At 37.4% G+C, this 19,908-nt stretch overlaps 1 protein-coding gene across 1 annotated transcript; it reads left to right on the forward strand.

The window, feature by feature from the left end:
- The first annotated feature begins 2,997 nt into the window (after positions 1 to 2,997).
- Positions 2,998 to 17,761, forward strand: pex6 (peroxisomal biogenesis factor 6). The gene is made up of 17 exons (XM_053635233.1): positions 2,998 to 4,505; positions 4,798 to 4,967; positions 5,076 to 5,159; positions 5,590 to 5,695; positions 6,356 to 6,492; positions 6,632 to 6,743; positions 7,756 to 7,958; positions 8,133 to 8,319; positions 8,429 to 8,505; positions 9,328 to 9,460; positions 10,868 to 11,073; positions 11,213 to 11,274; positions 11,749 to 11,857; positions 12,143 to 12,259; positions 12,368 to 12,445; positions 14,475 to 14,614; positions 15,437 to 17,761. Exons 1-17 carry the CDS (start codon positions 3,303 to 3,305, stop codon positions 15,571 to 15,573), a joined length of 3,261 nt encoding a protein of 1,086 aa, XP_053491208.1. The 5' UTR covers positions 2,998 to 3,302; the 3' UTR covers positions 15,574 to 17,761.
- Positions 17,762 to 19,908: the final 2,147 nt, after the last annotated feature.

Consider the following 19,908-nt stretch of genomic DNA (forward strand, 5'->3'; position numbering starts at 1 on the left):
TACTTTATGCTGTTTCCACTTTATGTAATTCTGTGTAGACAGAATCTCAGTTTCTGTGTTGCAGAAATGGGGTCCTTGAGGGACAATGTTTTATTCCCCTGTATGTGTTTGTGAATAAAAATACAAAGAGAAGAACTCTTTTGCAGTCCACTACACCAGAAATACAATACATATACATGTATGATACCAGAATAGTAATTCACTAGTAGGCCCAAGCAGGCCTGAAAACAGCCATGGATATTACAAATAAAAAAATACACTTATTAAAATTATATACTCATCATTTATATAGTATATATGTGACAGATTTGACATTTCATTAATTTTCTAATTTTTTCAAATGGATTTTGCTCCACATCCTAAATCCTAAGCCTACTTTTAAATGTCAAAAGCCTTTATTAGTGTCTGTGAGAAGCGAAGGTTTACTGACATTTAAAGTTTTAGAGAGGTCAGGCTAATTTACACAAGACCTTTCCGGGTTTTCTTTCTAAAGGTTTATGTGAATCAAGTGTTCAAAAGCTATGTCTCCCCAGCCACTGTGGAAGAAAAAACAAGCTTGAGGACTCTGTACTCACTGTCCCTTTTGCTCAGAGGAAAATTGAACTGATTCATCATTCAGTTAGTGTGAGTTTTAGATTGAAAGGGAAAAAAAGTGTCATAAAGATTTGACTAAAAAAAAAAAGATTTTAATTTTAAAGACCCATTGAATTCATACCAATGAAGAGTCATAAAGAGTACATTTTTTGAGAAACTCTCCCGAGGTATCCATCAACTGTGATTGCTGGAAGTATGTAAGCATTTGTGATAAACATGTGTGAAGGAAACAGAAAAAAATAACTTATGTGCAGCACTGTTATATTTACTGAACCTCTGAATCATTTGTACAGTGTATACAAGATCTTTCAGCTCGCTTTGACAAAAATACACACACACACACACATACACACACACACATGCTCAGTTCACTATCAGAGAGAGAGAGAGAGAGAGAGAGAGAGAGAGAATAACAACCACAAAAAGCCATCAGCTGTGCCATAATTCACTTATTCCCACACACACTTCCATTGCAAACTCCCTCTAATGAATGCACAATAGTTAAGACAGCTTTCCTTTTATCCCCATGATTGCTTTCACAGTGTTCTGATGATAAAGTGATATGCTAGGTGTACGCGCAGAGGTGTTTGATGGCAGAGGATGCAAAATGGCACAACACATTCCAGGCTCAACTGCCTTTGCCTTTCCTTGAGTAGCTTGGATGTTAAACTTAAATTTTAATCTTTTTATTTTTATTGAATTTTGCAACCTGACTTTGACTGGTTGAATCTTCGCACTGAAATTAGTCACCTGGATATAGGTTTTTGAATACAACAAAACTGAATTATTGAATCTTTAATTTTATGAAAAACATTTATATAGACACTTTTGTTTTTATAAATAAATGCAAAATTGTATGTTCTGACATAATATGAATTAACTGGTTTTTAATTTTCATTAGGCCTATTGAGAAGTCAATTTTTTTATTCAAATCTTTTATGCAAAATATGTTTGTTTGTTTTTTGTTGTTTTAAAGAATCCCTAAGCGGCCATGCATGATAAAAAAAAAAATCTGTTGTTTTCTCGTGATCTCGACTTAATTTTCCTGTGTACGCGACATACATCGTCCTGAAGTCAATGGGTTTTTGAATGGGTTTTTGGTTAAATGCCTGAAATAAGGTCTTTGGTTAACACAAGCTCAAGATATGTTCATGTTTTATACTACACCATAAAATACACCAGTAATACCCCACTCAGGATTTTTAAAAAGCTTTTACGTGTCTTAAAAAAGACTGTTGCTAACAAGTGGCTAAATGGTACTACAGGGGTTGTCGCGGACATTAAACGTCATCACGCCGAACAGGAAATCTCATTTACTACAGCCTCGTTGTGTTTATACTCGCACTCTTGCAACTCAAACTTTCCAATTTGTAGATCTATCAGTTTATAATATTTTCCAATTGTATTGGGTTTTTTTTAAAATAAAGACTGAAAGAGTTGTCGGAAGCTTAGTGGTGGTGACGTTGAAGTCATGCGACCGTGGTGTAGTTCGTTTATAGCCTAACATTAGCTTTTTACTTCTGCCGATTGTATATATGCTTCAAAATCGTATGAAACTTCTTACGAAACATGTAAGAATCATAAACTTTTGTTGGTCACAGAGTCTTTTTTGTTTTTGTTTACAATAATCAAAAAGCCAATGGAAAAAATCCTATTGGCTTTTTGTCGCGGGAACCAGGGTGATGCTAACTTCCGGGGTGGCCTACAAAAATACCTCATTCCTTCAGGACTGACAACTTCTACATTAGTGTCCCACACTTGAGAAGGGGACTCACATCCCTCTCTTATAACGCGGAGTTAAAGTCCATCTCTACAGCGGGGAAATATTACATTTATGATGGAGAAGATGCCAACATGCATGTAACACCAGTCCCATTCACAAAGTGCCAGATTTTCTCTGGATAAAATTACATTGTGAGAAAACAGCTTTTGTTTATGTCGAGATCACGAGAAAATTAAGTGGAGATCACGGGAAAACAACAGAAAAATAACTAATAATGCATGACCGCTTAGGGCTTCCGTAATTTTATGCTTCCATATTTAGACTGCTGGTAATTCAATAATGAATAATGTTATATGTGATAATTAGTGAGTTGTACTTTGTTCATGACAAATCTTTTCAGTTATTATTATTATTATTAGTAGTAGTAGTAGTAGTAGTAGTAGTACTAGTAGTAGTAGTAGTGTTTGCTTTTATATTGTTACAGAATTATTTACCCAGATTATTTATATCAATCTTTTGCAAGCAAAATATGTAACATACATATATGTGGGTTGTGTTTATTTTGAAAATATATTGAAGAAATACAGTATAATATAAATGTAAACAGGTGAACTGTTGAATAAGGTATTGTAGATACAGTAAATGCATATACGGTAAAAGCAGTAGACCACTGTACAAACAGATGAGTAGATTACTCTTTATTTATCATGCTATTTTTGATAGCATACTTTATTAATCTGTGATCATACAAACCCTTTAGGACCTTGGTGGAATAAATATTTAGAGAACGCGACTACTGATTTATTAAAATTGGTGTTAGATTACAATGTTACTTTCCAAAGATTACAATACCTCTGATAGTTTAGTCATGATTTTAGAATTCACAGTAGGGTTCAGCAGATTTTGACTTTTGGCTGCTTTTGTCACTCAAACTAAGCAACTCTTGGGAGCGTATCATCGCACAGCGCATGCGCAGAGCGTCAAGATGGCGGCGCCCGTAAAGTTCGTCTGCTTCGATCAGTTTCCACCTGATATGCACCCCTTGCAAGCAGTCGTCCGTAAGTTACAGTTAACTGAAATATTTTCCAAATGCACTGAAACCTCATGCGCGCTGTTATTATCCTGTCAGGAAACTCAGACGTCCACAAAGTCGGCAGTTTTAGTTTGCGCCCACATAACAGCTGAGGAGTTCCCTGACTGCACGGTCCATAGTAACACCAGCACTCTGGCAGTTTATGTGTCTAAAGCTTTTCTAAGTCACTACAATTTTCAGGAAGAAACGTCAGGAATCGCGCGTATCCTACAGCCTCTGCCTTTGGACAAAATAGTAATTGGTGCTCGCACTAAGCAGAGCTTCAGATGGGCATCTTCGGAAGAATTCTCCAGTTTTCTGCTAGTTTTGGCATCATGTCCTGGACAGACTGTGTTGGTGAGGAGAGGTGATACTCTGATTTTACCACACCATCCTCTGCTTGGTGATAACGCCACTCTGGTGCGTCAGTATCTCTCTGATTTGGTCGTGCTGGATTGCACACCTCTTACCCATGGTATGATCACTGTAAACACTACTGTTGTAGTCTCTGATTGCAGGGACCTTTTGCATGGCCATGGTGCTTTGGACTCTGCTGACAGCAGCGTAACCCTCAGACCGTCCAGTGTGTCCTTGTTCGTCTCTGATTTCGCCCACTATGCGAACAATCTTGGCCCGGCGAGCTCGTTTCTGAGCAACCGACTTTTGTTCAGCTCTGGATTCACAGAGGTTCTTCAAGCCCTTGAGTGCAGGCTGGATGTGCAGGTCACCTGTGACAATGCCAAGCTTTGTAAGTTGGCAAATTTTGGGAGGAAAATAGGGAAGAATACAGAGGTGGACATGGACAGCTCCATTTTTGTGAGCAAAACCCTGTTGTTAAAGCTAGGGTTGTTTAACGGTGAATGGGTCATGGCTGCATTGGGAAAAGTAAAAAGATGTTCAGGACCAGAAGGGGCACAAAGTCCTCCAGACAATGAAAGTGGAGCAAAGGCTATGACTAAGACCAAAGGAGATAGTCATCTGGCTAAAATTGTGGCTTTTATTAAGTCTTCAGACATGGACGTTAGCGATAACACAGGTTTCATCTCATCTGTTCTGTGGTTTAACTTGTCCAATGGAGAAGCAACACCTGTTGGAAGTAAAAGCCTCAAAATAAAGGTGAGTTACTATACAGTGCCCTCCACTACTGTTGGCACCCTTGGTAAATATGAGGAAAGAAAGCTGTGAAAAATTGTCTTTATGGTTGAACCTTTTGATGTTTTGTTCAAGAAATTCATAAAAAATACTCTGCTCTCATGGATATCAAACAATTGCAAACACAAAACAAGTTTTCACAAACTTCTCTGCTCATATTTAACAAGGGTGCCAATATTAGTGGAGGGCACTGTATACATATGATAAATAACTATTTAGTAACATGTCGATAATTAAGCATAACTATTTTCCATAGAGATGGAACAAGGCACCGTTACAGCCAGGACACAAACTGTCTGCAAGTATATGCTGTTCTGCTGCACCTCCATATGCCAAAGAACTACACATTGATGCAGTTATGTCTCCAGATTATGACTCCCATGGGCCCTTTGACAATGTTCTCTTTAAGCACTTCAGCACACCTCGGTAGGTCTGAGGACTTTTTATCTGTGAAGTGAAGTAATTACCATGTATCTTGAAATTTGCTCCTAAATTACTTAGTAACTCTCTTGTTTTTTTTGTTTGTTTTTTTAGACTTGTCCAGCAGGGAAGCATACTGGGTATTCCAACACAAGGTCATCTGGATTTTTTGGAAAATAGCTCTGATGAAATCACAAGGTGTGCAATTCTCAATTTAATGCAGATTATAAGTTTGTGGATTTCTATGTATGATTTCATTTCATAGGGGCACAGTGCTTTAGTGGTTACCATGTTTGCCTCGCAGCTCCAGGGTTGGGGGTTCAATTCCCAGCACCGCCCTGTTCTCCCCGTGCTTCAGGGGTTTTCTCCGGGTACTCTGTTTTCCTCTCCCAGTCCGATGAAATGCATTTCCAAATTGTCCGTAGTGTGTGAATGGGTTTGTGTGAGATTGTGCCCTAAGATGGGTTGACACCCTCTCCAGGGTGTCCCCCACCTATAATCCCCTGGGATAGGCTCCAGGCTCCCCGCGACCCTGTTTAGGATAAGCAGTACAGAAATGGATGGATGGTGGAATTAATTTAACTAGGCATTATGTCTTTGCTGTATCCCTATATTCTTTCTTCTGCAGGTGGCCAGTCTTATATTTTAAAGTGAAGCAGGTGTCTGGCTTTTCTGAGGATGAAGCAGAAGTCGGATCATATCTTGCTGATACACACCACACCTCTCTGTATATGGTGAGGCGTGCTTCACCACATCAGTCCTGGGAGAGAGAAAAATGCAATGTTCACGACATGTCATGTATATATACAGTACCAGGCAAAAGTTACTCCTAATTGACTGCATGTTTCATATTATCTTAAAAGCCCTGTTCGGACAGGTTTAGTTTTTCAGTGTAACATCTGTTATACAATATTGGCACATCTCAGTGATGCATCTGACTGGCAAAGAATTCATATGGAAGTTTCTAGCAGAAGACATTTGTGTGTTTTATGGTGATATGATCACGTTATTAGATTGTGGATTTATATACAGTCATGATTGTCACTACACATACAGTACATATTAATTTAAAAAAAAAAAACGTCTTACGCTGAAATTTTACCCTATTACCTTATACAGTGCAGTCTATTAATACTATTACTATTTGAAAAAAAAAAAATTAAACATGAGTCATGATTCCTTCATGGTGCCCTGAAAATAGATGTAACTTTAACGTCATAATCGTTATTCTTCAAAATCTCGAGTGTGGTGCTAACCAGAATGTGTCTGTGTAAAGTTACCTATGTATAAATGACTTTCAAGGTCAAAAACAAACTTATCACAACTTGCTGTGATCTTGAGTTATTCCTTATTTAAAATGTACCAACCTTGCCTAAATTCTGTTTTTTCGTCAGAGAGGTTCCACCAATAGTCTGGCTCCGTGCTCCATCTCAGAGGCAGGTTCATCATTCTGGATGAGTCTCTTGCCTCCAGGACTCTCTGACGTTGTTGAGAAATTGGTCTCCATCATACAGCCGCACGTCACTGAAATGTCAGCATTCTTTGATAGTATAATATAAAAGAGAATTTTGGTGTTCTTTTTAAAGATATTTTACGGTACATCAATTAACAATGAATAAAAAAGTTATTATTTAATTTAGTGACGTTGACTTTTTCCTTGCCTGTGAAAGGTGTGTAAATTTGAGGCGAGCCTGCTCTGTTCTCCTCATGGGTGCAGATGGATGCGGGAAGGTCACAGCGATCAAGGCGGTTTGTCGAAGGTTTCATCTACACCTGCTAAAGGTTTCTCTCGACTCCTTTTCAACTCTTATGTTTTATCCCTGTTTTGGGATCACTGACTTTATCAAAGTTACATCAACATATAATAGCACCAATAAATAGGGTGTCTCCTAAACCGCATACTGTCAGTCTGAGTCTAAAGGCTACTCAGCTATTTAAAATAACAGCTGTTGGGATATTATTTTTACAAATGCTAGTATGTGATTTGGGATGATACATACAGCTCTCTTGACAGGACCAGTGATGACTCAAATTTCAGAATGAAATGTGCAGGTCTTGCTGTAAAGCAGAAAATAAATTTCAACTTTGCTTTTCAAATGCAAAACTCAAAACATATCGTCTCTGAGTAGTGTCGTTCTTCAGCAACCATCCACTTGCTCTTCCAGCTCCTTACCCACTGAAGAGCTCTTTTCATCCAGGACACCTTTAAAAACACAAAACAAGAATAACCTAACTGATTAAAACACATGCAAGTTGATTGGTTGATTTTATAGAAGACACCTACTCGGCATGACGTGTTTCGCCCTTAATTTAAAAGGCTATTTTCTAATGAAAAGTAATAAATATTATTATTAATATTAAGAAACACTACCATTCCTACACGTGTCTCCCGATCTTCCCTGGTAAACCAGTGTTTCCTGGCCTGTATTTTAATACTGGACTGTGATTGGCTCTTATATTAGCCCCTTCTTTCATAGAAGAATGAATAACAAAAAAAAAATGATACATTCTATCATAAAATATAAGCTCCCATCATGTTCCAATATGCATATGCAGGCAATGCAACATCGTTTTATTGGGGAAGAGGGCAGACATTTGTAATGTTTCATTGGCTGTATTTGCATATTGGAACATGATTGGAGCGTATATTTTATAACGCAATGAGATAGACGAATCCGCTCCACTGACTGTTTTTACTGTTTTCACTCATCTGAATTTCCCTGAAAGGCACTATTAACAAAAAGCATGTTTTATAAAGTTAAAGATGAGCTTAACTCCTGTGTGTTTTTATCAGGTAGACTGCGTGACCCTGTGTGGAGACACTGCAGCTGCCTGCGAGTCCAAGATGAAGGCCGCCTTCCACAGAGCCGAGCTCCATCACCCCTGTGTGCTTCTGCTGAGGAACCTGCAGTTACTCGGCCAGCGGCGAGACAGCACTGAAACAGACTCCAGAGTAGCTTCTGCACTCTGCCAGCTCATAGCTGATGCCCACTCAAGGTAAAGTAACCTGCAAATATTTGAAAATTTTGCAAGATTTCAGCTTTGACTTTAAACTGAGACAGAACGCAAACGATTCATGCATTGAATGAAATAACTTGAAGATGTGGAAACTGTGCCGTTGATATTGTAAATTAAAATAGATGAGTGTAATACTTTCCTCTCTTATTGCAGTGTAATCTTGGTTGGCTGCGTGCGTGCCCAGCGGGATTTGTCCTCAGACGTTATGCCAGCCTTTGTACACCAGGTGGTGATGGAGAGTCCCACAGAGGAGCAGAGGAAAGCCATGCTAGCCAGCCTCAGTCAAGACCTCCCTCTAGGGAAAGATGTCAATCTGGCCAAGATCGCTAAGCAGACTGCGGTGAGGTCATCTTTAGTTCAGCTGTCTGTAAACTTATTGTGTCTTATTAAAGATTTGGTTCAGGTTTGATTTCTTTGCAGCCTCATTGAAGTTCTGGTTTAACCTTTAGGGTTTCATTTTGGGAGATTTCTGCGCACTACTCACTGGTGCTGGAAAAGCAGCTCATCAGCGCCTGCTGAAGTCTTAGTGAGTTGTTTGTGGGCTTTTTGTATGTTGCTGCAGTAATACTTTGTATATGCATTTGTAGCTGTATATCTGTATTTAACTTTACACCTAAGTATAGTTTTCATTAATTATTAAATATGAACCCTACCACTATGCCCCAATAAACAAAAAAAAACCCCACAAAGCAAGTAATGCCAGCACTGTCTGTATGCTCTGTGAATTCTGGTTCTGTCAGTTTTTCAGTTTCTCAACCTCAAATTCATCACTCAATCTCATAATTAGTCTTAACTAGAGATTTGCATGGACTTTTTAATTCCTCTCACACAGTTAATATTTTTGTTTGTGATATATTTGGGAACTCAAATTGTTAGAAAATGTTAGACCGTTATTTCCCAAAATATAAACAAACTAGTAGCCTGATTTAAACCACCACAACCACCTGACCAGGTAGTTAGTAAGTATAAATTAAGGAATGCTGTAAATGCCATTGAGCAGCTCCACATGTTCATGTTCTTGCTCATGATCTTTCTCATAGTTTGAATAGTGCATCTTTTTATTGATGTGTGCATCTCTTATCTGTTTCAAACACATTTTACCCTTAAGGATTTAGGATTTTGTCTATGGCCCCCAAAACTTCAGAAACAGCCTTGCACATAGTACATAATTCACTTTCTTTCAGCCTTTGAGGGGCAGGTTGTAATTTTTAGCCCCCTCTGCTCTGCGGGCTGTATTGCAGTTGTAATAAAAATATTGTCATGTCTTCCCTGTTACCCCTAACCAGCCCCACTGATCGAAGGTCGAGACATTTTGTTCATGTCGGAACCTGTCTGGTTTGTTGTGTAGTTATCCACATGGGGCCAGTGCTCAGGAAGAGGAGGACCTGTGTGTGTTTGGTGTGACCATTATGGGTGTTGACTTCACCACAGCGCTGGAGGCTCTGCAGGAGGCCCGGTCACAGGCAATCGGCGCACCAAAGGTAGGCCTCATTTAGAACAATATCAGCAAAAGCACTAGGGATATGTTCTCCACAGGTCTGCTTTAGGTTATTTTGACTTTTGAACATTTAGCTGTTTTAGCACAGCTGATCTGGGTTAGCTGTTAGGCTGATTTTCAGTATTATTATAACAATGAATTTGTTCGAGCAGAAAACAGAACACTGTCTGTCTGTTGTTCTTTCAGTAGTGGCTTTCTTTGGCAAAATAATTAGGACATTTTAAGATACAACTATTCTGTTGAAACACTGCATTTCCACTGATATGCTGTATAAGTAAGGAACGTTGCTTTTATACCACAGCAAATACTAACAGATTTATTAAAGAACAGCACATTAGGGCTGGTTAAAAATATGATTCTCCGATTTTAATTGATCTTCAGTTTACCGAAACGATATCAATAAGGGAAATCCCCGAATCTATTCTTAATGCACGCGTGCTTTACTTGAACGTATGTGAATATTATCTGTAGTTCGCCTCTCATCCTGAACATGTCGCCATCTTTCAAGTTTTGAATTTTGAAAACGGTTTTATTTCTTAAACGTTTCAAGTTGTTAATGAATTTCACTGTTGCACATTTACAATGTTTTAATTTTTTTTTTTTTTTACAGTAATGTGCAGTGTGCAGTTTGTGCTTACCTTGTGTGGACTGTATGCACATGTTTGTGATTTCTTATTACAATGTTTGTTACTCAACGTAAAAAGTAATTAAACATAATTGAGTGGGGGCCCTATTGTTAATGTAAATGTGTATTTCAGTAATATGGCTAAATAGGAGGGTTTCAGTAACCAGCATTTATATTAAAACATGGATTCCATGTCTGCAAAACTAACATTTGAAATGAAATATTGATAACTAATCGATATTGACTTGAAATCGAATTGAAACCATATAAATAAGAATCGAATCGAATCGCCAAATTGGTCGCAATACCCAGCCCTACAGCACATAGTAATTTTTTCCACTTAGAGTTACATTTAATATTGTGGAATGTCCACAAATTATTTAAGTTATTAAAACTTAACTTATTAAGTTAAAAACGCAGGTTGTGATGTTACAGAGTAAAAGCGCAAAACTGCAAAGTGTAAAACCCTCTGTCCTGAAGACTTTCCAATGTCTGGAAACTTAGTTACAGATTTTATCTTGGACTTTTACCAAGCATCTCCTAACTAGAAATGTATCACCATAACGGCAATTTCATGTTATTTTAATCTGCTTATGTGGCTCGTTCACCATGAAAGTCCCTGTGTAAGTTGTTACTATAGAAACAATAAAGTATTAGAACCTTTGAGAATTCAACCGAGCTTTAAGTAGTATAAATAAGGAGTTGGGTGACAAAATGAATCATGCTATAGGTCAGGAGTTAATGTTTCCCTTTTGTGAATGGCAGATCCCATCAGTGAAGTGGCAGGATGTGGGTGGTCTGCAGCAGGTCAAGAAGGAGATCCTGGACACCATCCAGCTCCCTCTGGAGCATCCAGAGCTGCTTTCACTGGGTCTGAGACGCTCTGGCCTGCTGCTGTACGGGCCTCCAGGCACTGGGAAGACTCTGCTAGCCAAAGCTGTGGCTACTGAGTGTTCTCTAACCTTCCTCAGGTGGGGCTTTTCCTTCGGAGTGTGTATGCGTTAGACTCCTCTGTCTCATTATTGGTTGCTTTGCAATTAACTATTTTCCCTGCTACAACATCTTTGGGGCTTCAGGGTGTCACTTAACCCAGATTGCTTTTTATTCCAGTGTCAAAGGTCCAGAGCTCATTAACATGTATGTTGGTCAGAGCGAGGAAAACATCAGAGAAGGTGAGAATCGATTACAAACGTTTTCTGACTACCTTAGTTAAGGATGATTAAAGGTGTAGTTTGTAATAATTAAAAGGATTCCTAGACATTTAATAACCATATAATAAAAAGAAAAATCCATTTAGATTTTTCTGGCCCTGAAATTAGTTTAGTTTTTGTCCTTAAACGGGAACTCGTATATAGTTTTAACAGAGGGATTGGGGTCAGTTAGAATGAAATAGGGGCTTGTCAGTGTTTTTATTGCAATTGCAATTCGCCTTGCAGACAGCAGAGGGCTCTAAAAATTACAAACTGCCCCTTTTCAATTTAATCTCAAAGTGAGTGATGCAGGTTGCTTTGTGTTTCACATGATGGCAACTTTGAACAGAATCATTAATCATGGATTAAAAGGAAATTTAAAATACAAGGGAAAAAATTTAAAAGTAAACAAACAAAAAAAAAATTTTTTTTTTTTTCCCTCAATGTCTCTGGAAGTGTTTTGCAAAGCTAGGACTGCATCTCCCTGTATTATCTTCTTCGATGAGTTGGACTCTTTGGCTCCTAACCGAGGCCGCAGCGGAGACTCAGGAGGGGTGATGGACAGGTCTGTCTCATGAAGAGCCTCACACTAATGCACCAAACAAAACACACCCTCCAGAGCATTTCCACTAAACAGATTAAGTTATGTCAATTATAGTCATATGACTTATCATAGCAGGCATTGTCACAAAGCAGCTTTACTGAAATCTGGGTTCAGGATTAAAATTTGAATGAATGCATGATTTACATGATGGCCACAGGGTTGTAAGAAAGTAATCCATTCCCGAGGTGACCTGTGTCACCAGAGGGCAGGAATGTTGTGCTGTCTGATTGTCTGTTATGTTGATAGGGTCGTGTCGCAGCTCTTAGCTGAGCTTGATGGCTTGCATTCATCTAGTGATGTCTTCGTGATTGGAGCAACTAACCGGCCAGACTTACTCGACCAGTCGCTGCTCAGGCCCGGCAGGTAAAATGTGACCAATTTTCTGTAGCTGTTCCTTACTCATGTTTCCATATTTCTGATTTGTTGATCCTGGTGACATATTGAGCCTGTGCTTTATTTCTTCTCTTATAGATTTGATAAATTAGTGTACGTTGGCATTAACGAAGACAAGGAGTCACAGCTACAAGTGCTCAAGGCTATATTACGAAAGTGAGTCACACTTTGAGTCACACAAATCTTAAAATTGCAATTCCCGGAGTTATATTCTAGTTAATAAATGGTAACAGCTTGATTTTGCGTTGTAAGTTGTCTATATAAATAACGAATAAGGTTATATGTTATGTAATAGGAATAAGGTTTAATAAGATTATAAAGGAATAATGACAGGGTGGCCTGATGTGGCCTGACCCAAAGCGGAGTTACTGCTACCATCCCGAAGTTGATTATTTTCTAATAACAGCATGTTCCAGAATATTTTATTCTTCTTATACCACATCAATTTACTAATGATGATTTTTTATTTATTCATTAAAGAATAACGCATTGGTTTTTTAATGCGTTTATAGTTACATTTAACATTATTGAAAATCCAAAAAAGAAGTCAGTTCCTATTATTCCTTAGCAATAAACAGTCATTTTCTAGTCTGCTTCACGATTTCTTTTGACGTTAATAAGAAAAACACCTTGTCATGTTACAGAAAAAAAAGGAAAATCCAAAATCCTTTGTCCTGAAGACTTTCTGGTTTTGGAAAACTTACTGGACTGCTGATACTGGAGATTCCTTCTGTAAATGTTAAAGAAACATCTCACAGAAAACTTCAGAATAGCAACAATTACCTGTATGCTTTGTTAAGTTACAGCACAGTTTATAATCTGTTTTATTAGATTATGTGGACAGTCCGCCGTCTTAGTCCCTGTGAATGAGGACTTGCTTTAGGAAATGAAAGATACAAGCCAAACACACTTTCTTTTTTTTTTTAAAGAAATGAATCATTTGTGCCAAGTAACACACAAAAGCATTATAACTAGGAATGCCCTAAAATTGTTTGGTCTGAAAATGGCAAATGAGTAAAAATTCCCAATCTTTTCCTTTACAGTTTTGATACATACCCAGAAAGCATAATGTCCTGACAAACTTGCTTTATTTACTGAAAATGTCCTGTTGAAAGAACTGATTTTAAATGTATCCTTGAATGCTCTTAAATAAATCAACAATGCTTTTCGATTTTTCAAAAGCATAAAAAGAGACATAATTTGTTGCAATTTATGCAGCAACCCAAAAAAAACCCTCATTAATAATGATTTAAAAAAAAAAAACGAAGTTGGTGGTTTCTGTTTTGCTTTTCAGTCCAGATTTCCCTGAATTATATTTTCAGTTCTGAACTAGGATTTTCTTTTAACAACTTCTAAAACTTTTGAGCATTGCAGTAAAATCGGGTCAATTCAAAACTCTGTTATCACTCCATTATAAACTCCATTATCTACGTAGCAAGGATTTTGTCAATTCACTTTATCCATTCAGTCGTGACTTTATAGGCGAGCATTCTCCATGCTATCCTGTCGAGCACTGCTTCTTTCAACTGCTTGAGGGTCATACTGGTATAATAATAATAATGGTAATAATGATAATGAGTCTTTATTTGTCACATATACATTACAGCACAGTTAAATTCTTTTCTTCACATACCCCAGCATGCCAAGAAGTTGGGGTCAGACAGGGTCAGCCATGATATTGCACCCCTGGAGCAAAGAGGGTTAAGGGCCTTGCTCAAAGGCCCAACAGTGGCAGATTGGCAGCACCGGGCCCTGAACCCCCGACCTTCCGATCAGTAACCCAGAACCTTAACTGCCAAGCCACCACTGCCCCATACTGGTATCCGTTTTGATGGTGTCGAGCCAGCATGTTCTTTATCGACATCTTCTTGTGGCTCCACTGACCATTCCCAACAATTCTGACGTCTCTAGCGAGATTTTAAGGCGTTTAAAATCCAAAATGAAAGATTCATTAAAAAAATGAAGCGACTGCTTTTCCTTTAACCCTGCCAATGTATGGCAAAAACATGTGACTTATACTGATTGGAAATTTTGATCTGTTTCTACTGAAAATAATGTCTGATTACCCTTGAAATTTTAGAAAATTTTACAAAACCTGTTTAATATATTATCTAAATATATAACCTGTATGCCCTTGGACAAATTTGTGAATGCCGTTTGTGTTCGGTTGTGTGTCTGTTCGCAGGTTTAAGGTGGATCCCGGTGTCAGTCTGTCAGAAATAGTGGAGCGCTGTCCACTTCAGCTCACAGGAGCCGATCTATATGCACTCTGCTCTGACGCCATGATGTCTGCTGTTAAGAGGAGGATTTTGCACATCACTGAAGGTTCTATGTTATTTATTGATTTTTAACATTTAAGATCCATTACAAGCAATGAAGAGTATTCAGTGTGCGCATGTTAAATTCCTTTAAAGCAATTTTATCATCGGTAAAAATCACACCACATACCTCTGTAGTTTGTCACTCATTGGAAGGAATTACACACGTTTCATTTTACATCAGTTTAATTTTGCCTTATGCACACTGTGTTATATATTTCTGATGGTGTTGGTGATGAGAGCGGTAGCTTTAATTTGTTCATTCATCTTATTCATTCAGTTTACACTTGCTTGTTGAGGGACTAAACCGATTAACTCTCTGAAATGCATCCTGAAAATGCCTTGTAGATCGACCAGTCATGTAGAGCTAAATGAAAATATCGATACATAGGCCAGTTCTCATCATCCATGCGGAGTTCCTCAGAAGAAGCGAGGATGTCGGATATGTGATATGTCGCAGCTCTCCGTTTTCTCCTCTCGTTATCAGCTGAGACATTACAGCAAGATTAAAAGACACATCCATCTTCGCCTGATATTTTACTCATGTTTTTATTTTCGTAACATTGCATATTGTTTTAACTGTCTTTATGTGAAATACACAATTTTCTTCAGAAGGAATAAAAATGTCCTCTTTGTTTGTTTAAATCCAATGGGGGGGTGACATTCAAATTGGCAAGTTTATGGTAAATCCAAGAAAAAAAAAAAAAAAAAAAAAAAAAAAGAACATCCTTCTCTTTCTCAGATCCTCATCCATTTTGCCTTTTTCCTCACTTTTCTGGTTCATTCTCCCTCCCTCTCTTGTTATTCCCTCTTTCTCTTCATGACCCAGGTCTGGAGTCAGAGGACGCTACGCTCACGCTGTGTGCCAATGACTTCAACAGAGCTCTGGACATCCTGCAGCCATCAGTGTCTGAGGAGGAGCTGCACAAGTACAAACTCATCGAGCAGAAACTCACTGCAAAGTAACACAACCACTACCACCACCACCACAAACACCACTGCAGACTGGAGTGGAAAAACTCCTGTACATCACGCCACTCTTCCTGCTTCAAGCCACCTCTGTCTCTGTGCTGCTCCAGATTCCCTACAACCTGCTGGGTCTGTGCAGATCTAGTCCACTGTATCCTGTAACTGAATCTCATTCTTTAAACTGTCAGCTAAGTTGAAAAATGCCATTTCACACTGCACTACACATTTCTAAATTGATTTATGATACATTCCACAGCTTAGTTAATTGAGACAACCATACAACCAGTATAGGCTACACAAACAGAGGCAGAGTGAATGGAATCTTTCAGATGTGTGCAGTGGCCTGGGAAAACCCTTCACATGCTGAGATTTTCCTCTGTGTATAGTTCTGAAAACTATAGGCTTTCCTGAACTTTATTTCGCTTTTGCATCACAACTAAAAGTAAAGTTAGAACATTTTTGAAACTCTGATTTACCCCTAAAAGTGAAAAGAGAAAACTGTATTGCAGTGCAGGACATTCTGACACCTGATATCTGATTACAAACTGAATTGATTAGCTTGATAAGGTTTATGTCTATTTCACTATGACACATAATGAACCATCAACTTGTTCATTGTCCAGCGAGGTTTTAGACATTTTCAGGCAGACTGACTGTTTTTACCACTGAGTTTGATAAACTGGCTCCTTAGTCGATGTGATCTTTGCAGGAAGACCGCCTAGGCAAGATTAGAAAATTAATAAAACATTTCTATATCATTTCAGGGAAACCTGTTTATGGTTTCTTAAAGTAGAGGTCTTGAATTTGACCAAAATTTGATTTGGTTTTTTTTTCTTTTTTTTTTAAATCAGGTTTTCTGAAAAATTCATATTTTCTTGGAACTTGGAAACTTAAACTGTAACCAAAAATAGTGATTTTTTTTCATTCTATTTTATTTTCCATTTCCTAATTTGTAACAAAATGAAAAATTACAGCTATCTTTAAGCCGCACAACTACATTAAAGCATGTGACATAATCAATTTGGCATAAGATTTACATAAATCCTCTAGCATTCTTTTAAATATATAAAAATAATAATAATAATAATTAATGTATTGCTTATGAGTGTATTCCCCAATGTACAGTAAGGTACCAAGGGTTACCTGGTTTTCTGACAACAAGCTAACACTTCTTTCTGGCATTAAATTACCACATATTTCAACACCATTTAGCTTTAAAATATATCGTGATAAACTCGTAAGCTCCAAAAGCATCGAATAGTTAATCATCGTAACTATTATGTTTAATATGATGCTCGCCCTGTAATTTGCCGTGCGTTTGGGAAAACTCCACGCAGTGAACGTGCTCTTTTACAGCATGTACCTTGCAGGTTAATTATACGCTCGCAGTTGATGGTGTGCAAGCAGAATTACCTAATGCAGGTTTTGAGAAATAACAGTCCATTAGCATGCATCATAATGCCATCAGACAACAGACCTTCTGACTCAGACAGGCATTTTCAGTTTACAGGCAGGCTTAAATAGATTTCTGGTTACACTTTATATTAAGTGTTGATGTAATTTATTAGATTATTAATTTAATTTGCTGTGCAAATGATTGTCATAAAAGATATGCTGAGCAATAGTCTAGGATTTATGCAATGTTTTGCTTTTATAAATATAAAATTATTTTGCAGTAAGCAATTAAAACTGTTATGTTAGACTTTTATGTTTTTGTGTAGTTTTACTTCTGGATCCAATGCCATTATTTTATCACAACATGTTTTCTTGCAAAGGACAAATAGGACAGCTTAATATAAAGTGTTACCTTCTTTATTTGATGGAAATTGTATGTACATGTATGTAAAGTCTGTAGAGAGAAGAGAAATGAAACATTTGATTCTGCTGTCATTGTAGCTAAGAGGAAGGATAAAAGACAATATAAACGTAAAAAACAGAATTCAAATAAGAAAATAGTGATTTCATTAATAAGTTCATTCCATATCTTTCAAACTGTGCAAGCTCCTTTTTTTTCTCTCCAACTTGTAGTGCTTTCTGGTTAAGTCCAGGCTTTGTAACAGGAGCCAGTTAAATACTGCTACATGTTGTGCTAGATGATCATTGTCACACGGTAAAATGTTACTTATGACTCATCACTGCTACAGTGATATGTGTTCAACCTGTCATGATTGCCTTGGAAAGCAGTTTTGTGGAATGGACAATGTGTTCAGTTAATGATGGTCATTTTCAGTATTATAAAGTGACTCCCTTGGATTTTTCCACAGATTGTAGTTACTACCTTGAACTAACATTGACTTAATTTGAATTCTATATCATGGTTGTAAAAGAAAATAGCCCAGAGTTTGTTAGAGAACATACCTAAACAAAGCAATACCTAAACAAACAGCATCATGAAAACCAGGTAGGTATCAGTACAAGTTCTGGAAAGCGTCAGTCAGGGTTTGGTTACAAAAAAAAACTATCCCAAACATACCACACAGCACCATTAAATCCGTTATTAAAACTTAAAATAATATGGCACAACTATGATTCTACCTAGAGAAAGATGTCTGCCAAGTCAGTTACAGGGTAAAAAAAAAAAAAAAGAGTAGTTATAATTAGTCACACAATTAACCATTTCCAAGTTGTAAGAATACTAAATGTGGAAAAGTTCAAGAAGGGGCTGAATAACTGTGGCACTAAAAAAGGCACTATATCTGTCTTGGGTAACAAGTCGTTGCCTGGAACATGTGCACTTTTTAAAAACATTTCTCATCTATAAATTCACTCACACGATCAGAACAAATCAAAAACTCTGATAGGAAGGGAAGGAATAGAAAGCATTTCTGTTTAACCAAGTATTTGTCACTACAATGTAAAAGAATATACAGTCACACCCAGCATAACATAATTAAGCATAACAGATGTGTATTTTTAAAGAGGAGGGATCTACAGATGGCCGGATATAGGGTAATAATGGGTCCAAGTTTTAGTCAGGAGGTCTGGACCTTTTTGAACCCTTGCTTTCCATCCTCGCTTTGGTTTGTTGTGGATTTTAGTTCGTCGAGATGACACAGATTGGTAAATTAGTTCCTTTGTGACTTGAGCTTCTTCCATTTCTACAGTAGACAGGGCTGATCACGGGGTTAAGGATTCAGTTGAAATGTGGCAAGCGAATGCTGGTTCTGTGACAGAAACAATAAGTTTGAGGTATGTTGTGAACGTATATCATGTATAACCCTTCTATAGCAGTGTCATTCCTGAAGAAACATTCACACTGGCTCTGTGCCTTACAAAGTGAGTGAAAAAACTGAAAAAGACAAAAAACCTCAGTTCCAAGATGTCACTCAATGTAAACCCGTCAATGAACTGACCAAATTTGGTGTTGAGTTGGTTCGTTTAAAAAAAAAAAAAGGCAGCATTTTTAGCCAATCCCAAACATTTTATTAGATGCGCATAGTTAATGAGGTCACTATTTAACCTTTTAAACTCTCATAATCCTTCATATTGGGTCATGACTTACATTCCTTACCCTTGTAACTGCATACTTTTCTGTTAGTAACACTATAGTTTATTGAATAATGGAAGCTGAAGCAAAAGACATTGAATCCCCTGTAAAGACAAACACTACAATCACAGTCTGACAAATAAAATCACCAATTGTGTCTTTTGTCAAAATGTAATTTTCTTCCAGTGGACCAAATGTTGTACAAAACCTTCAGTTACTCAATTACTGATTCAGTTTGCAGTTTGTGCCACTATTCTGCTCAAACCATCATTGAATGTGATTTCTTCAAGTAGGATGTGTTCCTGCATCAAAATAACTTTTTTGTAGTTGGAACAGCTGCTGATTCTGAACAGTCTGATTTCATTCCCACGTACACACACACACACACACATATGTGTATATATGTATATATATGTATATATAAATATATATAATATTACTTTTATATTATATAAATACAGTGGGGGAAATAAGTATTTTTTTCAGTAAATATATTTCCAATGAGGCTATTCACATGAAATTTTCACCAGACATCAGTATTAACTCAAGAAAGATGGAAATATAAAGAATTCACAACATTAAAGTCCATAAAAATGAAGTTATGTGTAATACAGTGGAATGATACAGGAAAAAAGTATTGAACACGCTAACTGAAATGTATTTAATACTTAGTGGAGAAGCGTTTGTCTGTAATGACAGCCTCAAGATGCTTCCTGTATGAAGAAATTAATCAGCTGCAGTATTCAGGTGTGATTTTGGCCCATTCTTCTAAACATATTGTCTTTAAATCTTGTTCCATTGGATTCAAGTCAGGTGATTGACTGGACCATTCTAACACCTTGATT

The sequence above is a fragment of the Ictalurus furcatus genome, chromosome 10, assembly GCF_023375685.1.
Source record: "Ictalurus furcatus strain D&B chromosome 10, Billie_1.0, whole genome shotgun sequence".
NCBI classification, from domain to species: domain Eukaryota; kingdom Metazoa; phylum Chordata; class Actinopteri; order Siluriformes; family Ictaluridae; genus Ictalurus; species Ictalurus furcatus.

Excerpts from the sequence above, each read along its gene's own strand:
- pex6 (XM_053635233.1), top strand. The coding sequence starts at position 3,303 with ATGGCGGCGCCCGTAAAGTTCGTCTGCTTCGATCAGTTTCCACCTGAT. Across the intron at positions 7,959-8,132 it reads ATAGCTGATGCCCACTCAAG|TGTAATCTTGGTTGGCTGCG; the intron begins GTAAAGTAACCT and ends CTCTTATTGCAG. Across the intron at positions 9,461-10,867 it reads AGGCAATCGGCGCACCAAAG|ATCCCATCAGTGAAGTGGCA; the intron begins GTAGGCCTCATT and ends TGTGAATGGCAG.